At 39.0% G+C, this 25,258-nt stretch overlaps 1 protein-coding gene across 10 annotated transcripts in view; it reads left to right on the top strand.

Moving 5' to 3' along the window:
• LOC101157361 (kazrin) overlaps positions 1–25,258 on the top strand; it is a 128,350-nt gene that overhangs the window by 100,372 nt on the left and 2,720 nt on the right. For 2 of the 10 annotated variants that reach the window (XM_020703125.2, XM_011474801.3), the window contains 12 exons: positions 11,114–11,305; positions 13,322–13,458; positions 14,068–14,238; positions 15,118–15,298; positions 15,435–15,568; positions 16,927–17,050; positions 19,419–19,606; positions 19,699–19,817; positions 20,023–20,254; positions 22,405–22,506; positions 22,902–23,068; positions 23,194–23,290. In XM_020703125.2, the coding sequence (XP_020558784.1) occupies positions 11,114–11,305; positions 13,322–13,458; positions 14,068–14,238; positions 15,118–15,298; positions 15,435–15,568; positions 16,927–17,050; positions 19,419–19,606; positions 19,699–19,817; positions 20,023–20,254; positions 22,405–22,506; positions 22,902–23,068; positions 23,194–23,290 (1,844 nt within the window). The other 8 variants (XR_002290188.1, XM_020703128.1, XM_020703129.2 and 5 more) reach the window with 8 other exon arrangements.

Below are 25,258 nucleotides of genomic sequence, written 5' to 3'. Positions count from 1 at the left end.
GCCGAAAAAAGAAAAGTGGATCTGAGAGTGATTTACAGCATGTGTTGGTCAGAGAAATGTCCCCACAAATGAAGAACGTGTCACATACATGTCAATGCTTGAATCTCAGCATTTATGAAGCAGTATAAATGATCAAACAAAACCTCTGTTACCGTTATTGACAAGGAAAAGCATTCAGCAGAACAAGAACTGCACATGAGCTTAAGTATTTATGTTATACTTTTGTTTCTTCCTCAACACAGGTGGCTGCTGGGTAAATTAGCATGGGGGATTTCAGCACTAACAGAGGCAAAAATAATGAATTTAGGAATATTTAGGAGGCTTTGATGCACTCATTTCCAGCCAAACTCCTCCGTAAACACTAGGAATCATTTCATTATTCTCCAGCACAAGTAATTAGAATTTTAGATGTGGGGAGCAGCTGCTCTACAACATACAAGAGTGGAAAAAAGAGTGATGGAAAGAAATCTGAGGGGAAAAAACACACATGTTCACTAATTTCAAGTCACAACCGATTATCAGCACAATAAAACTTGATTATCATTTTTTACACTGATTTCATTGATACTCTTGGGCATTTATCTGTGTTTTATTTTTTTGCAAACAAAGATTATCATGAACAAATATGGAGGACAGAACCAAATGTATTCATAGTGTTTTAATTTGTCAAGTACAGAACCAAAGCAGATTATATGTGAAAAACAATTATTTTGTTCTTTATTAAACAACGTTTCTCACAGAACCTACATATGCATCCATAAACACCATAGACCCCAAAGCTAGTGTGACAGTCGAATGTGTTTTGGGTTTCTTTTAGACCATGAAACTGCTTTCATGATGCAAATGAGCCGCCATCAAAGCATATTTTAATTATATTAAACCCAAGCAAAAATGTTTGTGTTGATGTAATGAGGCACTAAACTGCAGATGCAACACGGTAATAGATATTTATTCTAAATTGGTTCATTACAGCTTCTATTGTCTTTGTGAAAAAACAAGATGGTATTGAAATATGTGTATTTTTGTGATAATATTCACTTGAATGAACATGTTTCTTATACAATATTTGACCTTTTGGCCAAAAAAGCTGCTTAATATGAGTTGAACTGTTTGCTTTCAGTCAGAAATCCACTAAATCTTGGTCTGTCTGGATACATTCAGGTGCATTTCAAACGAAACAGATTTAGATATTGTTATATTGCTGTTGTTGCATCCTATCTTGATTGAAATCATTTTTAAAGTATTCAATCAGATGCTTATCACCCCATGCTCTACATACATACATTCTCTTTTTTGGCCTTTGGTACAAATTTACAATAAACATGCTAAAAATGAACCTGCCGAAGGCTTCAAAACAAGCTGTTAATCAAAATCGATGAGAGTCCTGTTTTCCTGTTTGAGGCAGATCAGTGACATCTTTATTTTTTTATTTTTTTTTCAACTTGTCCTGTCCAACAGCTGGGCAGACAGATGAGAGATGAAGGCCTCTTGTGTTGGACACATTTTACTTTAACAAGAGGGGTTATGTATCTTCTGACAAACCAGAGGTATGTCTGAATAAACCCCTTTTGTAATCGAGGCCAAACTTTATTCAGTTTAATCGTATTTGAAAATCTTTGTTGTTGGACTGGACGAAAAAGGAAAGGAGGGAAGAAGAGAGAGGGATGTTAGAGAGGGGGGTAGAAGGATGATTATAGGAAGGGGGGTAAAACCATGAAGCAGCATAAAGCAACAAGTTTTCTGGATGGTTATAATCATTACGGTGAGGTTCAGATAGAATACAAGTCTATAAGGGCGGGGCCTGTCCACACACTCAAATGTTATAAGCACACCTGTTGGCTCAAAAAATGTTAACATGTCAACATGTACACAATACAGATATTGTTCACGCACACATACTTATGCCTACTAGCCAACTAGTGTGAAACGTTTCATTCATTCAGTCAAACTAGGTGAGCTAACACCTGGGCTCAAGTGAGTGTTTATGTTCTTCTAAAATGGATGACGGAATGCAAAAAGGAGGGAGAGGGCCCAGCCATCCCCACACCAAGACCCCCACCACAGCGGCAGCGGCAGCCAGAACCCCCCAACACCTGCATGGTAGCAAATAGAGATCAACCGCCCATCAGTGACATCTTTACTGTGAATCTGTTCATTTAGGACTTTTATCTATCGTCGATGCCATTTTACTGTATAACTATTGAAATTTGAGTTAGAAGCAGGAAAAGCTATTTAAAAATCCTAATTCAATCATTTTACAACAATCAAAGATACATTTAGAGTAAAATGCCATTTGTTTATGTTTGTTGGAAGCTGTCATTGCTCAGAAAAGTATGTTTAATGTTATATGCTGAAAAATAGTAAACTGATAATAAATATCAATAATTGATGACGTGAGTTTGTTTATTGTTTCATAAACAAATTGTGTAAACCTGCTAGGATTTGGCTTTAAGTATTTTAGAGAGTTTTTTCTTAACATGCTTATCAAACACCAAGTGTATAAATATATAATTAATTCAATTAGATATAGGCTCCCTCAAAAAAGAGGTTTTAAATCTTAATGCGTTAAATAAAGGTTAAAGAAAAGGAAGGAAATGATTGAAATTCAAAAAAACCATTTTCTGAGTGTGTGGCTGGGTTTCTAGTTTTTATGCTCATAAACTTGTGTTCATTAAGAAATTGAATGTGGCGGTAGGGGATTTTATTTTGTTTTTAAGAGATCGTCAAGCTAACCCGTGAACTCTTGTTCTTGATGAGTCTCCATGGAAAAGTCAGAGGATGGCCGTTTATTGACATTCATAAAAGTTCGGACATATGGAGACGGGCTGAGAGCCTTAAACAGAGATTTCCATGAGGGAACTCTTTGGAAAATTCATGTCTGACATGAAACAGCCTACTTCAATACTCCTGTGCTGCGTGTCTTCCTGCCTGCTAGGCTGCAGTGTTCTCTGGAGTTTAATCAAGACTCTGCTGTCTTCTCCCTTGGCAATCTCAACCGATCTTTGTACTATAATTAATGGAAACCAGAGTTCAGCTGATAAGTGTGCCTCTACACACCGTGGCACAAATATGTTGTGTTTCTGGAAGCAAAGACGAGGTACACATTTCTGATCATAATTATTCAGGATTTAGCATGATCCACATCCCTTCTGGACCCCCTCTAGACTGTCATACATGTTTCATCTTAGGAATGCAGCAACGCAGAAATGTTACCGAATAAAAAAAGGAAAAATTTGAGTCTGTTTTAACCCCTTGTGCGAGTTTAATTTTGCTGAGTTTTCCTTTTTTGCACTGAAACCTTTGGATTTTGCTTTAAAATAGCTCAAAGCAGTGAAACAAGTTTAAACATTTTTTTCCATCCATGTTCTTCAGTAGTTATTGTTTCTGTTCCCATTTTTATTTTCTGATTTTAGCTTTTTACGCACAACCTTTGACCCCCGATTACACAAAATTACACATAGTTGTGAAAGTCGAGATATGTAACACCCTGTGCCTGAACATAAGAATGATTTCATCTGGTCTGGTGGGTATTACATCATTTAACTCCCCAGGGTCTCTACAGAGACTATCTGAGCTTTTTTCTCTGTGAGGCTAACAGTTCGGGCCAACACAATTGCCTTCAATCAACCAAAACTCAAACCTACATATTTGTCCACATTTGTTATAAACCTCTGAATCTAAAGCAGACTTTAAGAGGTTATTGCCGGTGCTCTTTTTCGAGGAGAGGAGCTTTTGAGAAAAAAAAAAGTAATCTGTTTAATATATTAAATAGATCCTGTTTGCATAGAATGTGTCAGCATATTTTATTTAATACCTTGTTTTTGCATAGCAATAAAAAATCTATCTAATTTAGAGGTTGATTATTAAATTCATCTGCATAAATACTACTGTAGATGCCGTTCTAACAGTAAACAGTTCACCTGAACAACCTCTATCAGCATCTCAGATGGAACATTATGAAGGTTTAAGAGTAGAATGCTTGAGAAAAGTAGTCTAAGGTCTTCATTTGATGTAGAGAATAGCTTTAAAGGTCTCATTTTATGAAAGGAAGAGAATGTGTGTCCATTTCAGCCATATTGCACAGCAGTAATGGAGTAAATGCTCGTCTCACGCGGTAACATCAAACAGAGTCGACATTTTTCCTTTCCAAGTCACACTTTTTTTTTCTTGCTAATACCTCATCGTAAATGAATGTGAAATTATTTCTGTTCAGAGCTGGGTGGAACTGCCGCACTGTCTGAAACGGTGGAGGGTTTGTCCACACCACTGCGGTGGAAAACTGACATCCAGGATCATCGTAGCTTTTGCAGCAGGAGCAGTTGGCTGCTGTCACCGCAGACTCTTTATGGGCTTTGTCTCACAAAGTTTGGGGGATTCTTATAAATGGTGTCTCTTTTGAACCTCATTGGTTACTACACACTGCTTTCTTATGGTGACAAGCAAGCATATTGTGTGAAGTTGCAATGTACAGTATATATATATATGTTTAAGTGTTTTTGTTACCTTTCTTGCTGCAGTGTGGTTAGAGGAAGCATCTGTTTTGGGTGATACCATGAGCATGTTTGTTGTATGAAAATATTCATTCATTCATCTTCATCTTGTGGATGAAGGCAGGAGACATCCTGGACAGGTCGCCAGTCTATCGCTAGAGAAAAATATTTATTTGTTTTTAATTCATTCATTGGTAACACTTTATACTTTCAGGTATTTGCAAGACATCTATAATGCTAATAAATATCTTACTAGCATCTGACACATTAATAAAGCCTATTAATTTGTTAAGTTAGTCAATAAAACGTATTAAGCTTATGAACACTTAGGCTTGTGTCAGGCGTCTATAATGCTAATAAATATCTTACTAGAACCCCAAACAATAATAATACTTCTTAATTTGTTAACAAAGGTTGTTAATAAATCTTATTAAGCTTATTAACACTGACACATTTGTTTAGCACCTATAATATCAGTAAATGCATCATTAGCATCTTAAAAACATCCTAATAATAATGCTTGTAAATGTGTTAACTAAGTAATTTAATAAACCTTATTAGACTTGTTGTACTAATAATTGTCTTACTAACACCTTTATAAATTCATTTATAATGCTTGTTAATGTGTTAACAGAGCTTGTTAAGGAATCTTAATATAAAGTGTTACCCATTCATTTATTGGAAAGGGACATTGCACACAATAAAGAACCAGTCCAATAATCTTTTGACGGATTTTAAAAGTGTTCTCACTGGCCTTTTAATGTCTTTCAAGTCCATATCGAAAAATCTGTGTCGTTTTCTGGAACATAGTTTCTGCAGAGCGGCAAGAGTTCATTAGAAATTAATCTCTGAGTTGTGGGCGGGACTGTTGATGGGACAGTAAGCCTCTACTGATATCCCATCAACTGTTTGTTTAAACATTCTTCTACTAGCTTCCTTTTTTTAATTTAAACTTTCTGTAATCAGGGTTAGCTATCAAGCCCTTCACAACCCACAGATAATGTTAGCGGTGCAACAAAAATGGTGAGAAATATTGGAGCAATCCAGCTGTACAGTGCCGAGCCAGATGTCAGCTCAGACGATGGATCTATTTGTCTGCAAGTGGATGAATCTGAATGGAGCGGAGCAGGGAGACTTTGCTTTGCTCATTTCAGTTGCTGCGTCCCCCCTGAGAGCTTTTCAGAACAGCATTTTTTCAGAAATACTTAGAAACGTTTTAATCTTAAATTCTTCATGTGTCCTGCATCATGAGAAAATGCTGCATGTTAAAAAAAAGACAAAAACACAACTTTCATTGGAGTACATCTTTTAAAAACCATCTCTGAAAATGCACCGAAGTTAGCCAAAAGCCTTTTTTTTTTAAATATGAGGTGGTTTTTAAATAAATTACATGTGTAACACATTCTTTGCAAACATACTACCATTGATTTCTGATTTTATAATTTTGAGAGCTGTTTGACACTAAATTTCCCCCAAAACGTTTAATACACATCGGGCACATGTCGGGCATTCAACAGCAGGTTTAACGCGGGTTTTTGAACGCGCTTTTCAAATCAAATCAAATCAAATCAACCTTTATTTATATAGCACTTTTTCGACAACAGATGTCACTCAAAGTGCTGTGCATAAAATACAATAAAATTTAAAAACAAGATGACAAGACAAACCGTGCGACAACCCCCCCCCCCCCCCCCGCAAAAACACACACACACACACACCCACACACACACACATCAATAAATAATTAAATAAATAAATAAATAAAAAAGTGATAGAATGATAGAATGTAGAGACCTGGCTTTGTCCTGAGGTGGGAAAACGATAGTTTGGGGACATGTCCACACCAGCGACCCCCCAACCCAAGTTCACGGAGTACACCACCACAGAACCCCCCAGATCCGATCAAAAGAGTCAGACCCAGGAGATCCCACTGCAGCGACCCCGCTCACTGAGAAGGGTCAGTCACTGATGTGGAGGATCCCTCAGAGGGAAACACTGGAGTGTAATAAAATGTAAAAGGAATAAAATTAAAATATATATAAAACATGGACAAAAAACAAATAATTACATAAACCTTAATAGGCATATGAAATAGTAAGAGCGTCTTAAAAATTAATAGAATAAATAAATAAATGTATTTACATACACATATAAAACTAGTTAAAAGAAAAATAAATTAATTAAAATATTTAAAAATAATAATAATAATAAATTAAAAATAATAATAATAATAATAAAAAATAAAATAAAAAAAAAATCCTAAAATTCAACTAAAAGCTAAATTAAAAAGGTAGGTCTTAAGCCTTCCTTTAAAAACATGAACTGTCTCTGCAGCCCTGAGGCTCTCTGGGAGGCTGTTCCACAGGCGAGGTCCGTAAAAACTGAATGAGGCCTCGCCGTACGTTTTTGTTCTAACTTTTGGGATAACCAAAAGGCCTGTATCAGAGGACCTCAGGGTCCGCGAGGGCTCATACTTTAAAATCATGTCAGATAAATGTGAAGGCCCAAGACCATAAAAACATTTGTAAACCAATAAAAGAACTTTAAAATCAATTCTGAATTGCACAGGGAGCCAATGCAGCGATCTTAAAATCGGTGTAATGTGTTCCCGCCCCCTGGTCCTCGTCAGAACGCGTGCTGCTGAATTTTGCAGCAGTTGAAGATTTGCTATTCTTGTTCTGGGAAGACCAGAGAGCAGGGCATTACAATAATCCAATCTGCTGGTAATAAAAGCATGCATTAGCACCTCTGTACTGGCAAGAGAGAGAAATGGGCGGACTCTGGATATATTTTTTAGATGATAAAATCCTGTTTTTGTGATGTTTTTAATTTGTGGGATAAAATTCAACTCAGAGTCAAAAATGACACCCAGGTTTTCACACACTGAGAAGTTTTGTAATTCTTTAGTTTAGATAAAACTATCTCTCTCTTGTCTTCAGAACCGATCACTAAAACCTCTGTTTTGTCCTGGTTTAGCTGTAGAAAGTTCTCCGCCATCCATGACTCAATGTCTAAAATGCATTTTAAGAGTGTGTTGACCGACTCTTCATCATCAGGAGACACAGCGATGTAGAGTTGAGTGTCATCAGCATAGCTGTGGAAACAAACGCCATGCCTCCTGATGACGTCCCCCAGTGGCAACATATATAGATTAAAAAGTAGTGGGCCTAAAATTGAACCTTTTAGCATGTGGAGTTCACACTGGACTGTCGCAGAGACTGTGGAAAAGTCTTGGTGTGACATGTTGAAGAGGTGCAGATCTTGAAAAGCTTTTGTCCAGGTTTTTTCCTTCACCACTCTATTTTGATATACAAAAGGCTTAGTGTCATATAATTCCAGCTGGGCACTAAACGGCATTATTCATTTCCCTTCCATGATCAACTTTAAAACCGTTACTACATTTGCAAAGCCTGGTGTGAACTTAACACCAGAGTCAAAGCAGCGGTTTTTACCGGTTCCATTCTGAGTAAAGTATCTGATCATTTTTCAGATCAGTTACAGAAAAACGATCAGTTAGCAAAGTATTGTTCATTGATGGAAGGCAGTGAGGGCCTGTTAGGGGCTCTGAGAACACTTATAGTGCCTTAAAACACAAGGGCAGTTACTTAAAGTTACAGTCTGGTGGAGCTTACTTTTGCAGCCCACTGCCCTCTAGAAATCTTTGATCATTCATGTATGTTAATAGGTCCACCTTAAGCCTAGATGTTTTTTACAGCAGACCAGTTCAGCTCTTTGACTGTCAATCAACACAGTTCTGACCCTCTCTCCTGTCTAATCGTGGGTGTAAAGCCCATCTGAGCTGTCGGATGTGTAGGCACGCATGTGCGCGCTCACTTTAGAGCCATCTGCCATGCCGGGAAGATGAGCTACCTGTTTCGATGCAGCTTTAAGAGACGCTCTAACAGGAGGCCTCACCCAGAGGTTCATTAAACGGGCCACTGCTGAGCCGGGAGTTGAGCTTCGAGTCTTCTTAAATGGGACAACTCTGCAGCTTGGCCAAGCCCACGGCTCCATCACTCACAGCTTAAAGCAGATACCAGTGGATCCATCCTGCTGTCTGCTGCTTCTGTGATCCCCTGTAGATCACAGCAGTTTCCGCACACAGAGGAGGTTTCTGCTCCATCACGGCTTCTTTGCAAGAAAGAAATGTCATTCTCTCTTTAATGTGAGAAGGTTCCTTGAGATCTTTAGCCCTTGTACTATCCTAGGCACTTTAACATTGGGAGTTGGGTCATCTAGACCCACTAGACAGTGCGCTGAACCTTTTTTCTTCAATGATTTGTGATCTTCACTGGTGTCCATGGATTACATGAAATCTTTCCACCTTTATCCAACTTTGTCATGGTAGGGAGAACATGTCAATGTAAGGGTGGGGTCATCTGAGATTGCACAAGGGTTAGAGTGTTTTAAACATTTAAAAATGTCGTAGAGCGAGAAGGCCTTGGTTAAAATTCCTGGTGGGTGCTTTCTGTCTGGAGTTTGTATGTTCTCTTCGTGCATGTGTCGGTTTTCTTTGGGTTCTCCAGCTTCCTCCCACAGTCCAAAGACAGACGTCATGGGTTATTTGGTTGATCTAAATTGTCCTTAGGTGTGATTGTGCAGCCCTGTGACAATCTAGTGACCTGTTCAGGGTGAACCCCACCTTTGCCCAACAGTAGCTGGGTTGGCTCCAACAGCTCCATGACCCAAAAAGGGATTCATTGGGCTCTGAAAATGGATGGACAGATGGATGAATGGATGCTAATGTTTCTAATATTAATATGTTGTGTGTTGAGAAATACAAGTATTTATTAAAAGTCAAGTAAAGAAAAACGTATCCTCTCTGCTGCCCGTCTACTCTCCATCGCTCCTTCATAGGCTGCCACGGGCAATTATTACGGTCTGATAAAGAAAACATGGATGAAAACGTGGGTTGAAACGTTGAGAACTTCTACACTAGACGACAACAAATACTGCAAACTGCTAAACACGTTTTAAAGAGACCTATTTCGGGGGATAGAAACGGATTTTGGGCACAGAAAACCTCATTTCTACTGTAACCTGTAACGTGATCGATCCGTTTGGACTGTCATCCTATTGGCTGATGAAATTTCTCATACAGAAATCAGACGTGCTCAGAAAGATTTGAATATAAAGGTTTTTAAAGCGTGTGGTTGGAACTGAGTGGCCCACTGTGATGGCAGAGTCAACTGAACAGCACAAATGCAGCATTTTTAATGCAAAAGAAGAGTTTTAAGCACAACCACGTCTGAACGTTACACTGTTAAAGTTTGCTCTTACATTTCAAAACTACACCCTTGAATAAAAAAAAGGAATCTACTCCCATACACAAATTGATTTAAAACAAATTTGAAGTGACCTCTTTTTTGTAGATTGGAACAAAAATGCCCAGAACGACCCATTTCTGAAATTTCCAGTTCCTTACTGATCAAACACAGCAGCTGCGCCGCAATGACAAGAAACAGAGCCTTGCTTTAAACATATAATGGTGGATTTAAGCTATGGGGACATGAAAAACAGTTCTTTCTGGGTAATATAGTCCTTTAGGCTGATGCAGGACAGAGCTGCCTGGTGTTTTAGTGCCTCTGCGCTGACAGAGAGCGATGGACTGTCCTTTCCCCCTTATCAGAGGTGCTGCAGCCCCAGAGCATCTGTCTGCAGGCCTGCAGAGACCTCTTCTTCATACACGCCCATTCTTGATCATTGATGACGCAGTGTGACTTCTTCACAGTCACACTGTCTCCTGAAGTTCTTGCAGTTTTACATGGATTTGCATGATCAGAAAAATCTCTTCCTTTATTTTTTTAAAGCCTGGCAGAGTTTTGTGGTGGGCAAGGCAGTTCACCACTGAAGAGCCAATTAAAATGTTTCTTAAGGAATTTGAATTTAAATACAAAATGAAATCTGGGAGAAAAAAAGCAATATTTACCTACATGTGTGACTTTTAATCCCACATCCAGCTCTACGTGACTTCAGTGTCTTTAATCTAGCATTTCTCCACTGTTAAAATTTTTTGGAATTCTTAATTTCAAACTTTACTTAATGTGGATTTTTTTAATTTTAGCATCGTTTTTTTTTTTATGCATCCTGATTTTCCTCAAACGTTTTTCTGTTACGGGCTTCTTGTCGGTTCATTTGGCTGTTTGATTTTTTCCTTGCCTCACTTTTGCTAAAATGTTTTCCAAGTTTGAGCTCTTCTATGACTCGTCTTTCCTTTGCGCTTTCTCCTTGGTTTCCTGCCCCGAGCTGCTCGCTGGTTTTCCCACGTGGGTTAACACACAAGACTGAACACAACATTGGAGGAGCTTAAGCACGCTTTGCCTGAACTGGTTCTAGATCATTTAGTGTCATTTCTAAAACATATGTAGCTGTCTCCTCAATAAGAGCATCGATGATGATCATATGTTGATGACTTTGTGCCAACATTTTTGTCATCCTTTGAAATGTTTATCTTTTAGTCGTTATCTCCTCTTTTGCTTCTCCTTTCTGATGCTTTTAAGATTCCTCTCTCAGGTTTAATCCCTCTTCCAGGTATCTGTCACTCCTGTGAACGTCTCTAATCTTTCACATTCCTCATCAGCATTTCATAAATATCTCCCTCTTCTCTCTCTCCCCCCCCCTAGTCTTGTTGCGGGAGGAGGTGGCCCAGCTTCAAGAGGAGGTCCACCTGTTGAGGCAAATGAAGGACATGTTGAGTAAAGACATGGCAGAAACCCAAGGAGGCTGCTCTGCCAATCTCCTCTCCGCCACAGAGCTCCGTGTTCAGCTGAGCGAGAAGGAGCAGGAGCTGGAACGTGCCAAGGAGGTCTTACAAGGTCAGGAGCCAACACAGATGCCATTCGGTCTCCGCCAATCCACCACAGCTGCTTGTTTTTGACAACTACATAAGTCTTGGGCAGCAGATACGCATGTGCTGGCGTTGTGTGGAGGCTTTGGATCGTCTTCCAAAAGTGGCATCAAGCTTACATGTGCTCCAGATAAATGATATTTACGTCTTTCAGAAAAGAAATCTGCTAAAAGACGCATTTTTAAATTAAACAAAACATTAAACATAAGAAGAAATTGCAAAAAGTCAATGTGATGATCATTGATGACGCAAAACTTCTTCTTGGTTTACTTGATTACTTGGATTTGAGTTACAAAACCTAACTCAGATGTTTGCACTTAACTTTCATTACAAGAACGACAGGACCTTTCATACATTTGTTCTTTTAAAGTGAAATATAAAGAAAATGAAAATCATACTTCTGCTGATTTTTAAATTCTCTTGTGGCATTTTGCTGATGATGGAGGACATATATAAAGACAACAAATCTTTATACTTCTTAGTATTTCTTTATTCAAATTGTGAATCAGAAGCAGACAAAAAATGCAATTGGAAAAAGCTTGTAGGTATGATGCAGAAGCTCCTACGGCAAGCCACAAGCTTTCTGCCCCGCTGCTTTCTGATGCATCCATTTGTAGATGACTAGATCCATGTACCTCTCTGTTTTTCTCGTCTGAGCTGGAATCTGACTCAATACTATATGGTTGGATAGCTCCAATATTACTCACCATGTTTGTTGTACCTATAATGTTAGGTAGGGGGGCGTGAGGGGCCTGTAAAGTAGCAGGATTTAAGCTGACAGATGGATGATGGGAATAGGGTGGGCATACTCTGCGCCAGTAGTCCCGCCCACAACTTGTAGGTGAATTTCTTATAAACTCCTGCTGTTCTGCAGAAACCATGTCCTAGAAAGCAACACAAGAGTTCTTGGTTTTGGCCAAAAACGATATAACTATAATTAAAATAACCACTAAGAAACGCTATTATAACAAATCAAAACATGATTGGAGTGGGTCTTTAATCTAAGTTAGACTTCTTTGTATTTCCCCTTTTGGCTGCCTTGTTTCTTCAAACGATAGATCCAAGCTGCAGCGGCATTCTCTTTCTGTTGTACTAAATAATAAATGTCTCATAACTGAAGGTTAGCGTACCACTAAGTCATAAGACAAAAATGACTAGCTGCACTGTATTAGATCTCTTTGTGTATACATAAGTAGACGTTACTCAGTTTGAGAAATGGTTGTCGTTTTTTATAAGCAGCCAAGTAGACCAAAGACGATTCTCTTTTGTATTAGTATTCTTGCAGCTTAACCCTGAAACGTTAATGTTTACCTTGTTTATTGTTCTCTCAGAGATTAGCAGAGTAAAGTAAAGCAGACACGACACGTGATTTCTTGCATCAAAAACAAAAAACAGAAAAGGCATCTGGGATTCCGTTTGATGGTTTTTCTCTGCTTCTCTGTAAGTCAGAGGCGCTTAACTGTAAGCACGTCAACCGTCACCAAAAAAAACTGGTGCAAAACAGGTTTGAGTATCAGGTGCACAAACATGATGCGGTGTTCACAAACTGGAGGAATGCAGCCGGGGTGATACAAGTGTGCAGTTATGTAAAGTACAGGTTCCAGGCTTGCCTTTCTGTTAGTTGAGCACAAGCTGTCAGGAGAGACGTGTGAGTGTTTTTGCTCGCTGGAGAGTATTTCTGTTTATAAAAATAAAAAAATAATCAGTCTTTGTGTGTCAACTGAGAATAGCTCATCAACTGAGTGACTAAGTGCCACTTAAGTTTCTTGAGATGATTACATAATTTTCTGAGGATCATTTCCTTCTTTCATTGAATACATTTACAAAAAAAGAAAAAAACATCTACCAAGCAGACGACAGGGTGCCACCCTGTGGTTCTCTGCTGCAATTACAATTCTTTGCTTGGCTTGGTGACTATAACAGTGAACCTTCTTGGTCAAAATGTGCTGTTGACTTGGTTATTGTGTTGATCTCTGCACTGCAGCCATGAAAGCTGACCGTAAGCGACTAAAATCGGAGAAGGCTGACTTAGTGAGTCAGATGCAGCAACTGTACACAACACTGGAGAACAGAGAGGAGCAGTTGAGGGAATTCATCCGGAACTACGACCAACACAGAAAGGTAATGTCCCAGAATTTAGCATCTATGTTGAAGTTGAGCTGTTTAGTATAAGATAGAAATGCAGATGAATAAAAGAGATGGAGGAAACAGTTTGAAAATGCCTCCCGTACTTTCTCCCTAAAACAAAAGGTGCAATTTCTGGCCGTTTGGCGGCTCTCTTTAAACAAACTTTAAAACACATTTTAAGCTGGTTAGTATGACAAAGTATTAGGACCACCATAAAATACAAAAAACAAAATGATTCTTACTAGAAAGAAGTCATAAAAGTATATTTTTTAAAAGGGTTTTTGTAGATTTGAGCTCATTTATTAAAGCATACGCTGTAAGATCTTTGTCAAACATTTACTTTTGGTAACATTTTATTCTGCATTTGTCCTTTCTTATCAACTTGCATCCATATGCATATACAATTATGAATAAATAATTACATCTATGGCTAACATGAATAAATTTTGTTTTTGCATTTTGCAATTTTGTTTTTTGGTTTTGCATCCAGAATTTTCTCCTGACATAAATGTGAGGTAGATCCTGTTGGTTTTTTTTCTTCTCTGCTGGTTGGTCCTCTTGAGTTTGTGTTGATTAGACTGTTGAACTCTGTGGGTTTTGCAGGAGAGTGAGGATGCAGTTAAAGCTCTGGCAAAGGAGAAGGACATGCTGGAGAGGGAGAAATGGGACTTGAAGAGGCAGACCAAAGAGTCCACGGAGCAGGCCAACATCCTGCGTTGTCAGTTAGACATGAAGGAGAACAGGATTAAAGAGCTGGAGGCCGAGCTCACCATGGTGAGGGACCCTGCACGACTTTGAGCCTATTCAGATATGATTCATGTGCTTCTCTATTCCTGGATGAAAAAGTCTTACTTTGTGCTAAAAAGAGACAAAATCAATGCCTCTAGCATCTGAGCTCATCACAGCTCAAGAACTGAATCAAAAACCAGATTTGCTTTTCAATTTCAGAACTGCTTTGTATGATTTCTGTTCATAGTGGGTAGTTTGATAAAATACATTTATGTAACTGTAAATAGATGTGAATGTTTGTTAGATTTTATTTTTTTAGGCACATGGAAAGAATGCACTGTAAACAGCAGTGAGGAGCATCAGACTCCAATAAGCACGATGACAGAGGAACAAGAAGTAGTGTGTTCAAATGTCATCTTCACGAAATTGTCTACAGTTGTGAGTCTTTTGTTTGGGGATTGTGGGTAACTAAAGACACAGCTTGATCCAGATCCCATGGTCACCACTGGTTCGTAAGGATTCTGGGATGGTGTCTGCAGCTTGTCGACCCCCTTCTGAAGTTAGTAAGAACTGATTGGGTCTTGTTGGCGCTTTCAACTCACAGTGAAAAGACCCTGGTTCAAATCCCAGCCGGGACCTTTCTGTGTGGAGTTTGTATGTCTCTTCATGCATGTGTGAGTGTTCTCCGGGTGCTCCAGCTTCCTCCCACAGACATGCTTCATAGGTTGATTAAGTAGTCTAAATTGTCTCTAATTGTGACTGTGTATGGGTGTGTGGCCCTGCGACAGGCTAGCGACTTGTCCAGGGTGTACTCGCTTTCGCCCAACAGTTGCCAAGTTAGGCTCCCATGACCCGAAAAGGGATACAGTGGGTTAAGCAAATGGATGGATGGATGATTGGGACTTTCACTCTTGTGTTTTCCAGGCCAAGCAGTCTCTGGCCACTTTGACAAAAGACGTACCCAAACGGCACTCTGTGTCCATGACGACAGAGCCGGTAGTAAATGGCAGTCAGGAGTGGGTGATGCAGGCCGACCTTCCTCTCACAGCTGCAATCCGCCAGAGTCAGCAGACACTCTACCACGGCCACGCCACCGACCGACAAGGTAAGCTTTCCGCCCCAGAGCGTCCATGTCTGCTTTGGTTTTGCTTTTTGAGGCTCAGCATACTAACCGAGGGCTTTTCTGGGAGCCGCTCACACTAACTGCGGGGAATTTTGGATGCATGTGAATGTGTCCTCAGCTGTGGTCAGGATCAGCCCCTGCCACTCTCGTCAGCCCTCTGTGATCTCAGACGCTTCTGCGGCTGACGGGGACCGATCGTCCACACCCAGTGACATCAACTCCCCCCGCCATCGGACTCACTCCCTCTGCAATGTAAGAGCTGCCTGGCCACCTCGACCAAGTAATCACATCTCCACAATCTTCTCTGTGTGGCTCGCTTCGTTTTGTTGGTTCTTGCTCTTCTGTCCTGTTATTCTGATGGGATCAGCACGGCTGCTCGGTGGTGATGGAGTTTTTCAAAAGGTTCATAATGTGGGATCATAACAAAACTGCATTTCTATCAATATTTTTGTGGAAATTTTCACATTTCTTTTTTACTTGAGTAGTTTACTTAAGTAAGTAAAATAATGTCAATAAAATGCAGAGAAGAGCGGCTCTGAGCGGCTGCACTCTGATAGAAAGTGTAATAAAAAATGTTTTTACTCATAACCATAACAGTTTAAAGCATCAACTTGGCATTAAGTCTTATTTTTTAGCATTTTGAAAATGTTTTTGTACCATTTTGACTTGGATTAACACTTGAAATAGTATTTTAATAAAAAAACTCAAACATTCTGCATGAAGCTACATCACATAGGTGGGAGGCTGGTTCACATGGAGTCTGAAGGTGGCACATCTGCTCACTGAAAGGTAAAACATGTAAAGCTATCTGTTAAGCAACACCGTTGAAAGTGCATTAAAACATTATTGATGGAAACTGTAGAGAAGTACAGAATACAAGTGCATGACTGAACTTCAAATGAACCTTCAAACTGGACTGAAGAACTGATCCTCCAAGTTTGATTTGCTTGTGCAAAATTTAAATTAAACAACTGATGGAAGACATTTTTCCCCCAACTGGTATGAATTTTTCACAAAGGTTTGTCACTTTCCCCTTTAGTAGTCTCTACACTCGCAGGTGAGTTTGCCATCCACAGTGGCTGTTTACAATGATGTAGAAATGACACTAGTATAGTTTTTACTCAAAATATAAAGTGAAGGTTTCAAAAGGTTTTTAGCTTTGAAATGATTGTTTAAGACACACATAACAAGAGTTATGAAACATAATTATGATACCCCTTGGGCTAAAAACTGTATGTGGAATATTGTAGTTTAGTAAATCTTTGTATGTTTTTTTTGTTTATTTTTCACATAGTTTTGACCAAGTCTTTGATTTGGTTTCAATTTATTACATTTTAATTTTGTCTTTGTTATAAACATAAAAATGTTTGATCTTAATTTTTGTATTTTTTGCAGCGAAAAAAATGACAAAACTTACTTCTCCAAAATGAGATTTTTGGACAGCTTTAGGTAATTTGTGGAATTATTGTGTAATATAATTACTTTTATCTGTAATAACAGGAAGCTATGGTTTAACTAAAGAGATGGATACCAAGCATTGCTGAAGTTAAATTATTAAAGCACATTGTAAAGCTATGAAAAATAAATCCCCGTCTGTTCCTCTTGCTTAGTCTATGGAGGACCTGGAGGAGCAGAAGCGTAAGAAGAAGAAGGAGAAGATGACTCTGGGATCTCTATCACGGGTGTTCACTCGGAGCAAACAGCGCAAGTCACTGGATCCCGGCTTATTTGATGGTACAGCCACCCCTGATTATTACATAGAGGAGGATGCCGACTGGTGAAGCCGAGTGTGCGAACGAGTGTGTTTGTTTGTCCATCTTGAGTTTGAAATGTGTCACCTGAGTGCAAACACTGTTTGTTTTAGGCATTTGTCTGGAGGGGAAAGACGGGGTGGGAGGTGGGAGGGTAGATCTTATGTAGAAAGCCAGAATGTACAGCATAATACCCTAAAATTGTATTGTTTGTACATGGCATATATTTATAATTGCACTTGTATGCATATGTTTGCATATATATATATATATATATATATATATATATATATATATATATATATATATATATATATATATATATATATATATATATATATAGTTATAATCATGGCTTATGCTGCGCCATTCTTAATGTCTAAATGTTTTAAGTTTTTTTACAACTGGAGACTTGAAGGACTGTTGTTCATATGTAAATAGGTGGTATTGTAAAAGAGATATAATATTTTACTGTAAATGACATCTGATTTTGTTACTATACTGTTGCTTTTACCCTTATATTCTTTTTTTTTAACCCCTCACTCTTTGTGGAAGATATTAAGAGTTGAATTTGTTGGAGTTTTTTTGACCAAATTGTGTTGCTTGCATTGACTTGTTGGTTTTAAAAGCTGTTACAAATATAAAGCTTATGTTATCTGCACAAATACCTTCACAGTACATGATAGGGACTTCCTTTTTCAATATTTTTAAATGAGCAGATATTTTAAAAAAAAAGGAACACCCCAAAAAGAAGAAAATGAATGCACCACTAATGCTTCTTATGACAACTATTTGTCTGCTCTCACAATCATGTGCAAGTGCCAAGTCATTCTAAACCCAAATATATGAAACATTCTCACCCTGTTAGCACAACTAAGTAAGTAAAACTTTATCTATATAGCACTTTTCACAGAGAGTCACAAAGTGCTACACAATGCTAAAACACTAACTTTGTAATTCTGTTTTGTCTGAGTCATTTCTTACCAAATGTGCATTCAACACGTGCATGATTCTCTGTGTTGCTTTGATTAGACATCCATATATTTGCCTTGAACTTGATGATCTCCTCAAACCTCCTGTGTTACACCTCCCCTCCTTATCTCTTTGCATTACAAATGCATGGTTTTCTCTCCTCCCCTGTGTTATTTTTTCCTTTTTTTTTGTTTTATTTTGGGTTGTGTCCCTCCCTTTTATAACCAAATGTGGCTCTAATGCAATGCTTTGTTGTTTAGGAAATGCTGCATAAAATCAGAAGATCTAATCAGAATTATTTTATTTAAATAAAAGAAAACAGTCAAAGAGGTTACTTCAAATATTTATCTGCTGCAGCTGTTGTGGCCAGAAATGTTCCTAATGTATTTTGTTTTTTTGTCAAAGAATTACAATTGAAATGAAGTTTATTTACAAAAAATAAAACTAGAAACTAAATACTATGTGGCAGTTCTTTGTTCCATGAGTAATCCTGTTCTTGTGTCCCAGTCTAATGTGTCTCCCCCTTCCCTCCTGCCATTTCTAATGGCAGCTCTCGCCTGCAGTGAGTAACTTCTCATCTGTGATTACCAGCTGTCTGTTTCTGCACTCTGGGGATTATTCATATCACTCGTGTCCATTGGAAAATACCACTTGGTGTTCCTGCGCTTTAAAAACTGTGTCGAGCAACAATGGATTTTGCATGCAGTATTTTTGCAGGCATGGGGAGAACCGTCCGAAATACACCGTTCATTTTGGAAACCGCAGGTTCTGTATGAATCTGCGTTCCTTTTTTGTTTGCAGTAAGCGGGAAATGGGCAGAAGCATGAGGTTTTATGAATGATCCCTGTGTCTCTGATGCATTACCCTAACAGTTGGAAGTCCCTTCATAATCATCGGATAGTTTTTAGAATACATGTTTATTTAGCATAATAAAATGACACTAACTGTAATCAAATAGAGGATTTAAAGTTGGATGGAGCTGCAATCAAATACAAACTGTGTATTTTAATTCCTCAAAATGAGCCACGAAGCTGTTTCAAGTTTGTTCAGACACTGCTGAAACATTTTGAAAGGACGCTGTAGCGCCATCTGTTGGTCTTATCCTGTTACTTCAAAAACTACGTTCATTCATAAAACAAAGACAAACTCTTTTTCAAGTTAATTGTTTTCTAAAAAGAAAAATTTTTGAATGGCCAGAGGGCAATTTCTCCTTTTCAACAACAAGAAAACAAAACAGAGACCAGATTTTGGCAACTTCCCATTAAACACTCAAAAAGGTTTTCACTTCTTACTTACCAACACATTTTGATTATTTCTTTATTTTTCTGACCCTGAACCTTTCCTGTACGCCACACTATAACCTCTCCTGACCAATCCAGACTCTGACAGCACACAGCACAGCCTGTCTGACGGAGAGGAGCAGCTGGACCGCCTCCAGCAGGTGGAACTAACCAGAACCACCTGCATGTCGCTGTGGAGAGCAGGAGCTGTCCAAGCCTGGCTGGAGGTTGTCATGGGAATGCCCATGTACATCCGAGCCTGTTCGGAAAATGTAAAAAGTGGCAAGGTATTTTTTTTCTTTCTCAGGGGGCGGAGTTGACAGTGTTTAGTGTGATACTACTCTTAGTTAAACTTTTTTTTTTTTTTAACCCTTTTTAGGTGCTGCTGGGTCTGACAGACGAGGATTTGGAGCTCGGTCTGGGTATCAATAACCCAATTCATCGCAGGAAAGTTAGACTGGCCATTGAAGATTACAGGAGAGCTGAAGGGACGCAGGGGTGAGTGGTTCCCCCCCAAAAATGACAACAATGTTTTTGACAACATTTATAGAGAAACTTTGAGACTGTAAAACACATGGCAAGTTGATAATTAGTAATTTATTGCTAAATTAAGACCTCACCTAAAATCCATTCATAAAGTTCCAGCTGACCAAGTGTTTTTTTCTCTACCACATTTGCTGGTGGCGGACTGACCCTCCCTCAGGCTATCGAAAGCCTCTGAGATGGACCATCACTGGGTTTCAACATCGTGGCTGAGTGACGTGGGGTTGCCTCAATACTCCCAAACCTTCCACGCCCACTTAGTGGACGGCCGAGTACTGAACTCTCTGAGTCGCAGAGACCTGGAGCGGTTCTTCAATGTCAGCGACCATTTCCACCAGACCAGTCTGCTTCTGGCAATCCAGCTCCTGCAGATGCTCAGCTTTGACAAAGAGGTCAGGTCTTCGATTGTAAATCTTCTCAGACACTTTTTGTGTCCATTAAGAGCTAAAAGCTGCTCATTTATGAGATGATACTTGTACATTTTTTTACATAGCTCCCATGACTCAACAAGGAGAATGCAATAATTCGATTAGGGTTAGCAGTTATTCTAAACAATATGTTCAATCAGGCGGATTTGATGCGAGTAGGTTTTTTTTATCTGTAATTTTGATCCGAACATCTGGCATTTCTTGGAAAAAGTGCTGCCCAGATTTACCATCTGCTGTGGATAAACAGTCATCTAGGTCAGGACAGTCCAAAAAGATTAAATGGCGGGCAACTGGATTACTCTTCTTGTTCTACTCTTCCAAAATGCCCCCTCAGTTCTGGGTGGCTGGTGGGGAATATTAACCTCATCAGTGTGAGAGGCTTCACAACTGAAGGTTTTTGAAGTCAACATGAGCAGTTGTCCTCATTACTTTAGGGGCCAACCAAAATAAATCCAGCTTTTTTTTTTTAACTCTTTGGATTAGTCCATATCAACCTAGAAAAGATTACAAAACAATCTCAATAGAGTTTGGTTTCCACTCATCTGCAGTCCACAAATGAAAGAGCACAGTTAATTTTCACAGGAGATTTTGAATAAATTATTTCCTTTCCAGGATACGTTAATACTCAAAACAGCAATGAAGACAGAGTTTGTAACAGCCATATGAGTCTACAGTGACAAAAAAGATCCCTATTTACAGGATCAAATGACGAGCTATTCTTTTGACATTACCCAATGATATTTTTCATGATAGCGCTGATGCCGGATGACGTGCAGCCACTGTAAGCATTGAGCGTTGTCCTCAACAAGTAATTAAAGCTGCTTCCTTAAAGGTAGAAGTGAGGTCATGTGGTCACATGCTGGACGGCCTCTTTCTGCTGTGAATTCTGTTCTCACTGACAGAAGTTGGGAGCAAAAGCCTTAGACTGATGGTTAGTCCACATCACCCACTGGGTGCAGGTGGAACATCCCCTTAAATGCTCACAAAACTATGCTATCATCATATCAGTTCATCCATCTATATCTATCTTGTTTTTGTGGTCTGTTTGATGTCTTATAAGTTTAATGTTGAATGCTTTTGCTCAAACTAACTTCTTCCAGCAGGACACTGGTTTGTAGCCTGTTGAGGCTGCATTCTTTTTTCTTTTTTTGTCCGTCTATTTGTCCTTCTGTCTGTTAATCCATCCTTACATTTGTATCTTATCTTTTGTCATTTTTGTTGTTTGTTTTGTGTCCTTTTTTGTTTCTGTTCTTCTTTTTTTTTGTCATTTTTATTTCTTTAGTTCATTGTGGATATTTGAAGACCATCACATTTAGGGGGAACATTGCCCCCCCCCCTCGCCTATGCCCTTGGCACACATTGTTAGCTGACCAGGATCTATCAAGTGGACATTGTTACACTTCAGTCTGTCTTAAATATTGTTCTTTACTTTTTCTTTTTAATTATTGCACAGAGAATGTAGGACACGTTTGTTTGAGAACTCAGGACCCCTTGAGGGTCTTAATCCTGCAAAGGTTTTGTTGGTGCTGGAAATATTCTTTAAAAAATATTTCACACAATCACAGCCTTCAGTTTCTGTCATGCCCCATACCACAACCACAGTTCTTGTCAGGACTAGCTGCTGTGATGTCGCAATTTCATAATATGAGCCTGTTTGCTGTATAACACAGTTATATTTGGACTTTTACGAGTGTTTATCTCATTCATTAATGTTATATTCATGAATCGGTTGCACTCTAGAGGTATCTGAGCACAAGGCAGGATTGTCAAAAAGTACTGAAGATAGTAATTCAATAAAATAAGCTTTTATTGTGAAAAAACTACAGCTACAGAGCTACGTGTGGCAATGGACAAAAGAGATCAACAGTTGCAGGAACTTTAGATGTTAGGCTGCAGGTACTTCTTCATAAAAACATTAGACAAGACGATAAGACATTTCTGTTCTGCTATTGCTCACATGTAGAAAATTCTTAGAACTTTCTGAACCCAGAAACTCATTGTGTTGTGTTATTTCAGCAAACATTCATCCTCCCCTGATCTGTGTTGTCTGTGTTTTCATTGGCCCTTGCTAGAGCAGCGCTCAGGCTCTTATTCATCTGTTGTGTTTTCAAAAGGCCCTCCAGGCACGGCGGACAAAATGTGAGCACCAAAACCAGGACCCTGTTGTTTGGACATGTCACAGAGTGATGAAGTGGATCAGAGATATAGACCTCAAGGTGGGTCAGAAATGGTGACCCCCCCTCCCCCTTGCACCAGAGCTCCATGGCCAGACACCACAAATGATGTGGTTTTAGGATTTTTCTCTGAAATAATTTAAATGCGTTTCTGAAAGAATGCAGAAGATAAAGACAAGTGTCTGTGTGTTTTAAATATTCAGAATATTTCTGCTGCAATTATTAACTTATCATGACCCACATGAAACAAAAATGACAGAGAAACATGAATAGTGTTGCTGGCTTCATCTTTAAGAGATCTGACATATTTTTTTCAAGCAGATCCATAAAGAGGGTGTCCATTGTGGACTTTTTCTTCTTTTCTAGCTGACTGCTGCACTTCAACACACAGTTGGTTGCATGCTTCTACATTGTGGTTTTTCTGTTGGGCTCCTCAGGAGTTTGCAGACAATCTTCAGGGTAAAGGCGTTCATGGAGCCTTGATCGCTCTGGATCCCTCCTTTGACACTGATGCCATGGCTAAAGCCCTGGGAATCCCCAACAACAAGCACATGCTGCACAGACACCTTTACGAAGAGATGAAGTCACTCTCCGTCCCTCCCAGGTGTGCCAAAATGTCCTGAATTGCTCAGTTATTCAATCCATTTCTTAACCTTAAACTGCTACTATTTTCCAGAAATGCATTGATAAAAACCATCAACGGGTTAATTTGTTTTGTTTCTTTAACAGTGATGAGGAGCAGGACACTAAAGCTGTCTGCTCCTCCGTCCCCCAGGCTGTCAGTCGTTTTACTGATGAGAGGGTGTCACTCAGAAGAACAGGAAAGGTATCACCTCATGTTACCGTTCTGTCACTGAAACCTTCAGTGTTGAGTTTCTTTATGTTGTTAAATATTTTTTATCTGATAAAACAAGAATAATGTTGTAAAATTGTGTATAGATAGAGTACAAATTTATTATTCATTAAGTATGGTCCTCTGAAATTTGAAGACTTAATAGAAATACAAACCTTGTTAAGTCTGTTTAAAATTAAAATTGAGGGATGCCAGACAGTTTACAAACGATTTTTGCTTTCAGTTTTGATAATAAAATTACAGATGATTTAATATCAAGTACCCAGTCGCACGCACTACTTTAAAACAAACGTTTTTTTCCTCTTTTAGTGTTAATTTTTGGTGTTCAGAACTACCGTATTTATGTATATTTAAATATAAATGGGGGGTGGAGGGTATACATTCACCGGCCACTTTATTCCACAGTCCAACTGCTTATTAACACAAATTTCTAATCAGCCAATCACATGGCAGCAACTCCATGCATTTATCATGAAGACATGGTCAAGACGATCTGCTGCAGTTCAAACCAGCATCAGAATGAGGAAGAAAGGAGATTGAAGTGACATTGAACGTGGCGTGGTTGTTGGTGCTAGACGGGCTGGTCTGAGTATTTCAGAAACTGATGATCTACTGGTATTTCACCCACAACCATCTCTAGAAGGGGTGGGCGATACTTTGGTGATAATCTGGGTATCAATCCGATACCAAGTAGTTACAGGGCCATTATTACCAATATCGATACTGATGTTTTTTTTCTTGAAATGTTTGATTATTGAATAATTTCGGAAATACACAATTTTTTGTTAATTAAGGGTATAATAAAAATCCAGGACAGAGATTTTTGGCAAATAAAAATGTTTGTCCACTAATTACAACAATCTGAACTTAACCTGCATCACGTATATTAATAATAGCATAGTACAATAATATTAAGGAAACAGTAACTGGTGCAAAATTTAAAAACAAGCTACTACAATCAAAAATGAAGAAAAAGCAGCAACACCAACATGTATTTTTTTTAAAAAAGGCAGTTATAAAGTAACAAAGCTACTAGTTAAAAAAAAGTAAACAAAAACAACACTATAATGTTAATTAAAGTCCAGTTAGTCGTCACAAACTCAGGTGTGTGAAATCTATTCTCCGTATTTGACTTCTTGGGGAGAGATGAGTTGCAGATGCTACCACGCTTAGGATCCTTTTTGTGATTTAAATAAATATAACAGGCTGCAGTCCAAAAAAGAGAAAATATCCAGTGAGCAACAGTTCTGTGGGCAGCAATGTCTTTTTCACGTCAGAGGTCATAGGATAACGGCCAGACTGGTTCCAGCTTACGGAAAAGAAACAGTAACTTATATTACCACTGGTTACAACCGATGTCTGCAGAAGAGCATCTCTGAATGCACAACATGTCCCAGCTTGAGGCAGATGGGCAAAACTGAACAATTGAAGATTGGAAAAATGTTGCCTGGTCTGATGAGTCTCCATTTCTGCTGCCGCTTAGTACCAACTGAGCATGGTTACAACACCACAGCCTGATTATTGTTGTTGGCCATGTCCATCTCTTTGTGACCAAAGTATACCCATTTTCTGATGGCTACTTCCAGCAGGATAAGCCACTGTGTTATAAAGCTGGAAACATCTCAGGCTGGTTTCTTGAGCACAGACATAGGTTCACTGAAATCAAATGGCGTCCCCAGTCATCAGATCTCAACCTAATAGATCACCTTTGGGATGTGGTTGAACGGGAGATTGGAACCATGGATGTGCAGCCAACAAATCTGCAGCAACTGATGATGCTGTCATATCCATATGAACCAAACTCTCTGAGGAATGTTTCCGGTATCTTGTTGAATCGATGCCACCAAGGATTATGGCAGTTCTGAAGACAAAAGATGGTCCAACCCGATACTTCTTCTTCTTTCTCTTTCGGCTTTTCCCATCAGGGGTCGCCACAGCGAA

This window comes from Oryzias latipes, chromosome 5 (genome assembly GCF_002234675.1).
Source record: "Oryzias latipes chromosome 5, ASM223467v1".
Lineage (NCBI taxonomy): Eukaryota > Metazoa > Chordata > Actinopteri > Beloniformes > Adrianichthyidae > Oryzias > Oryzias latipes.
The sequence above is the reverse complement of the archived record's forward strand: the minus strand, read 5'-3'. Positions and strand labels throughout refer to the sequence as shown.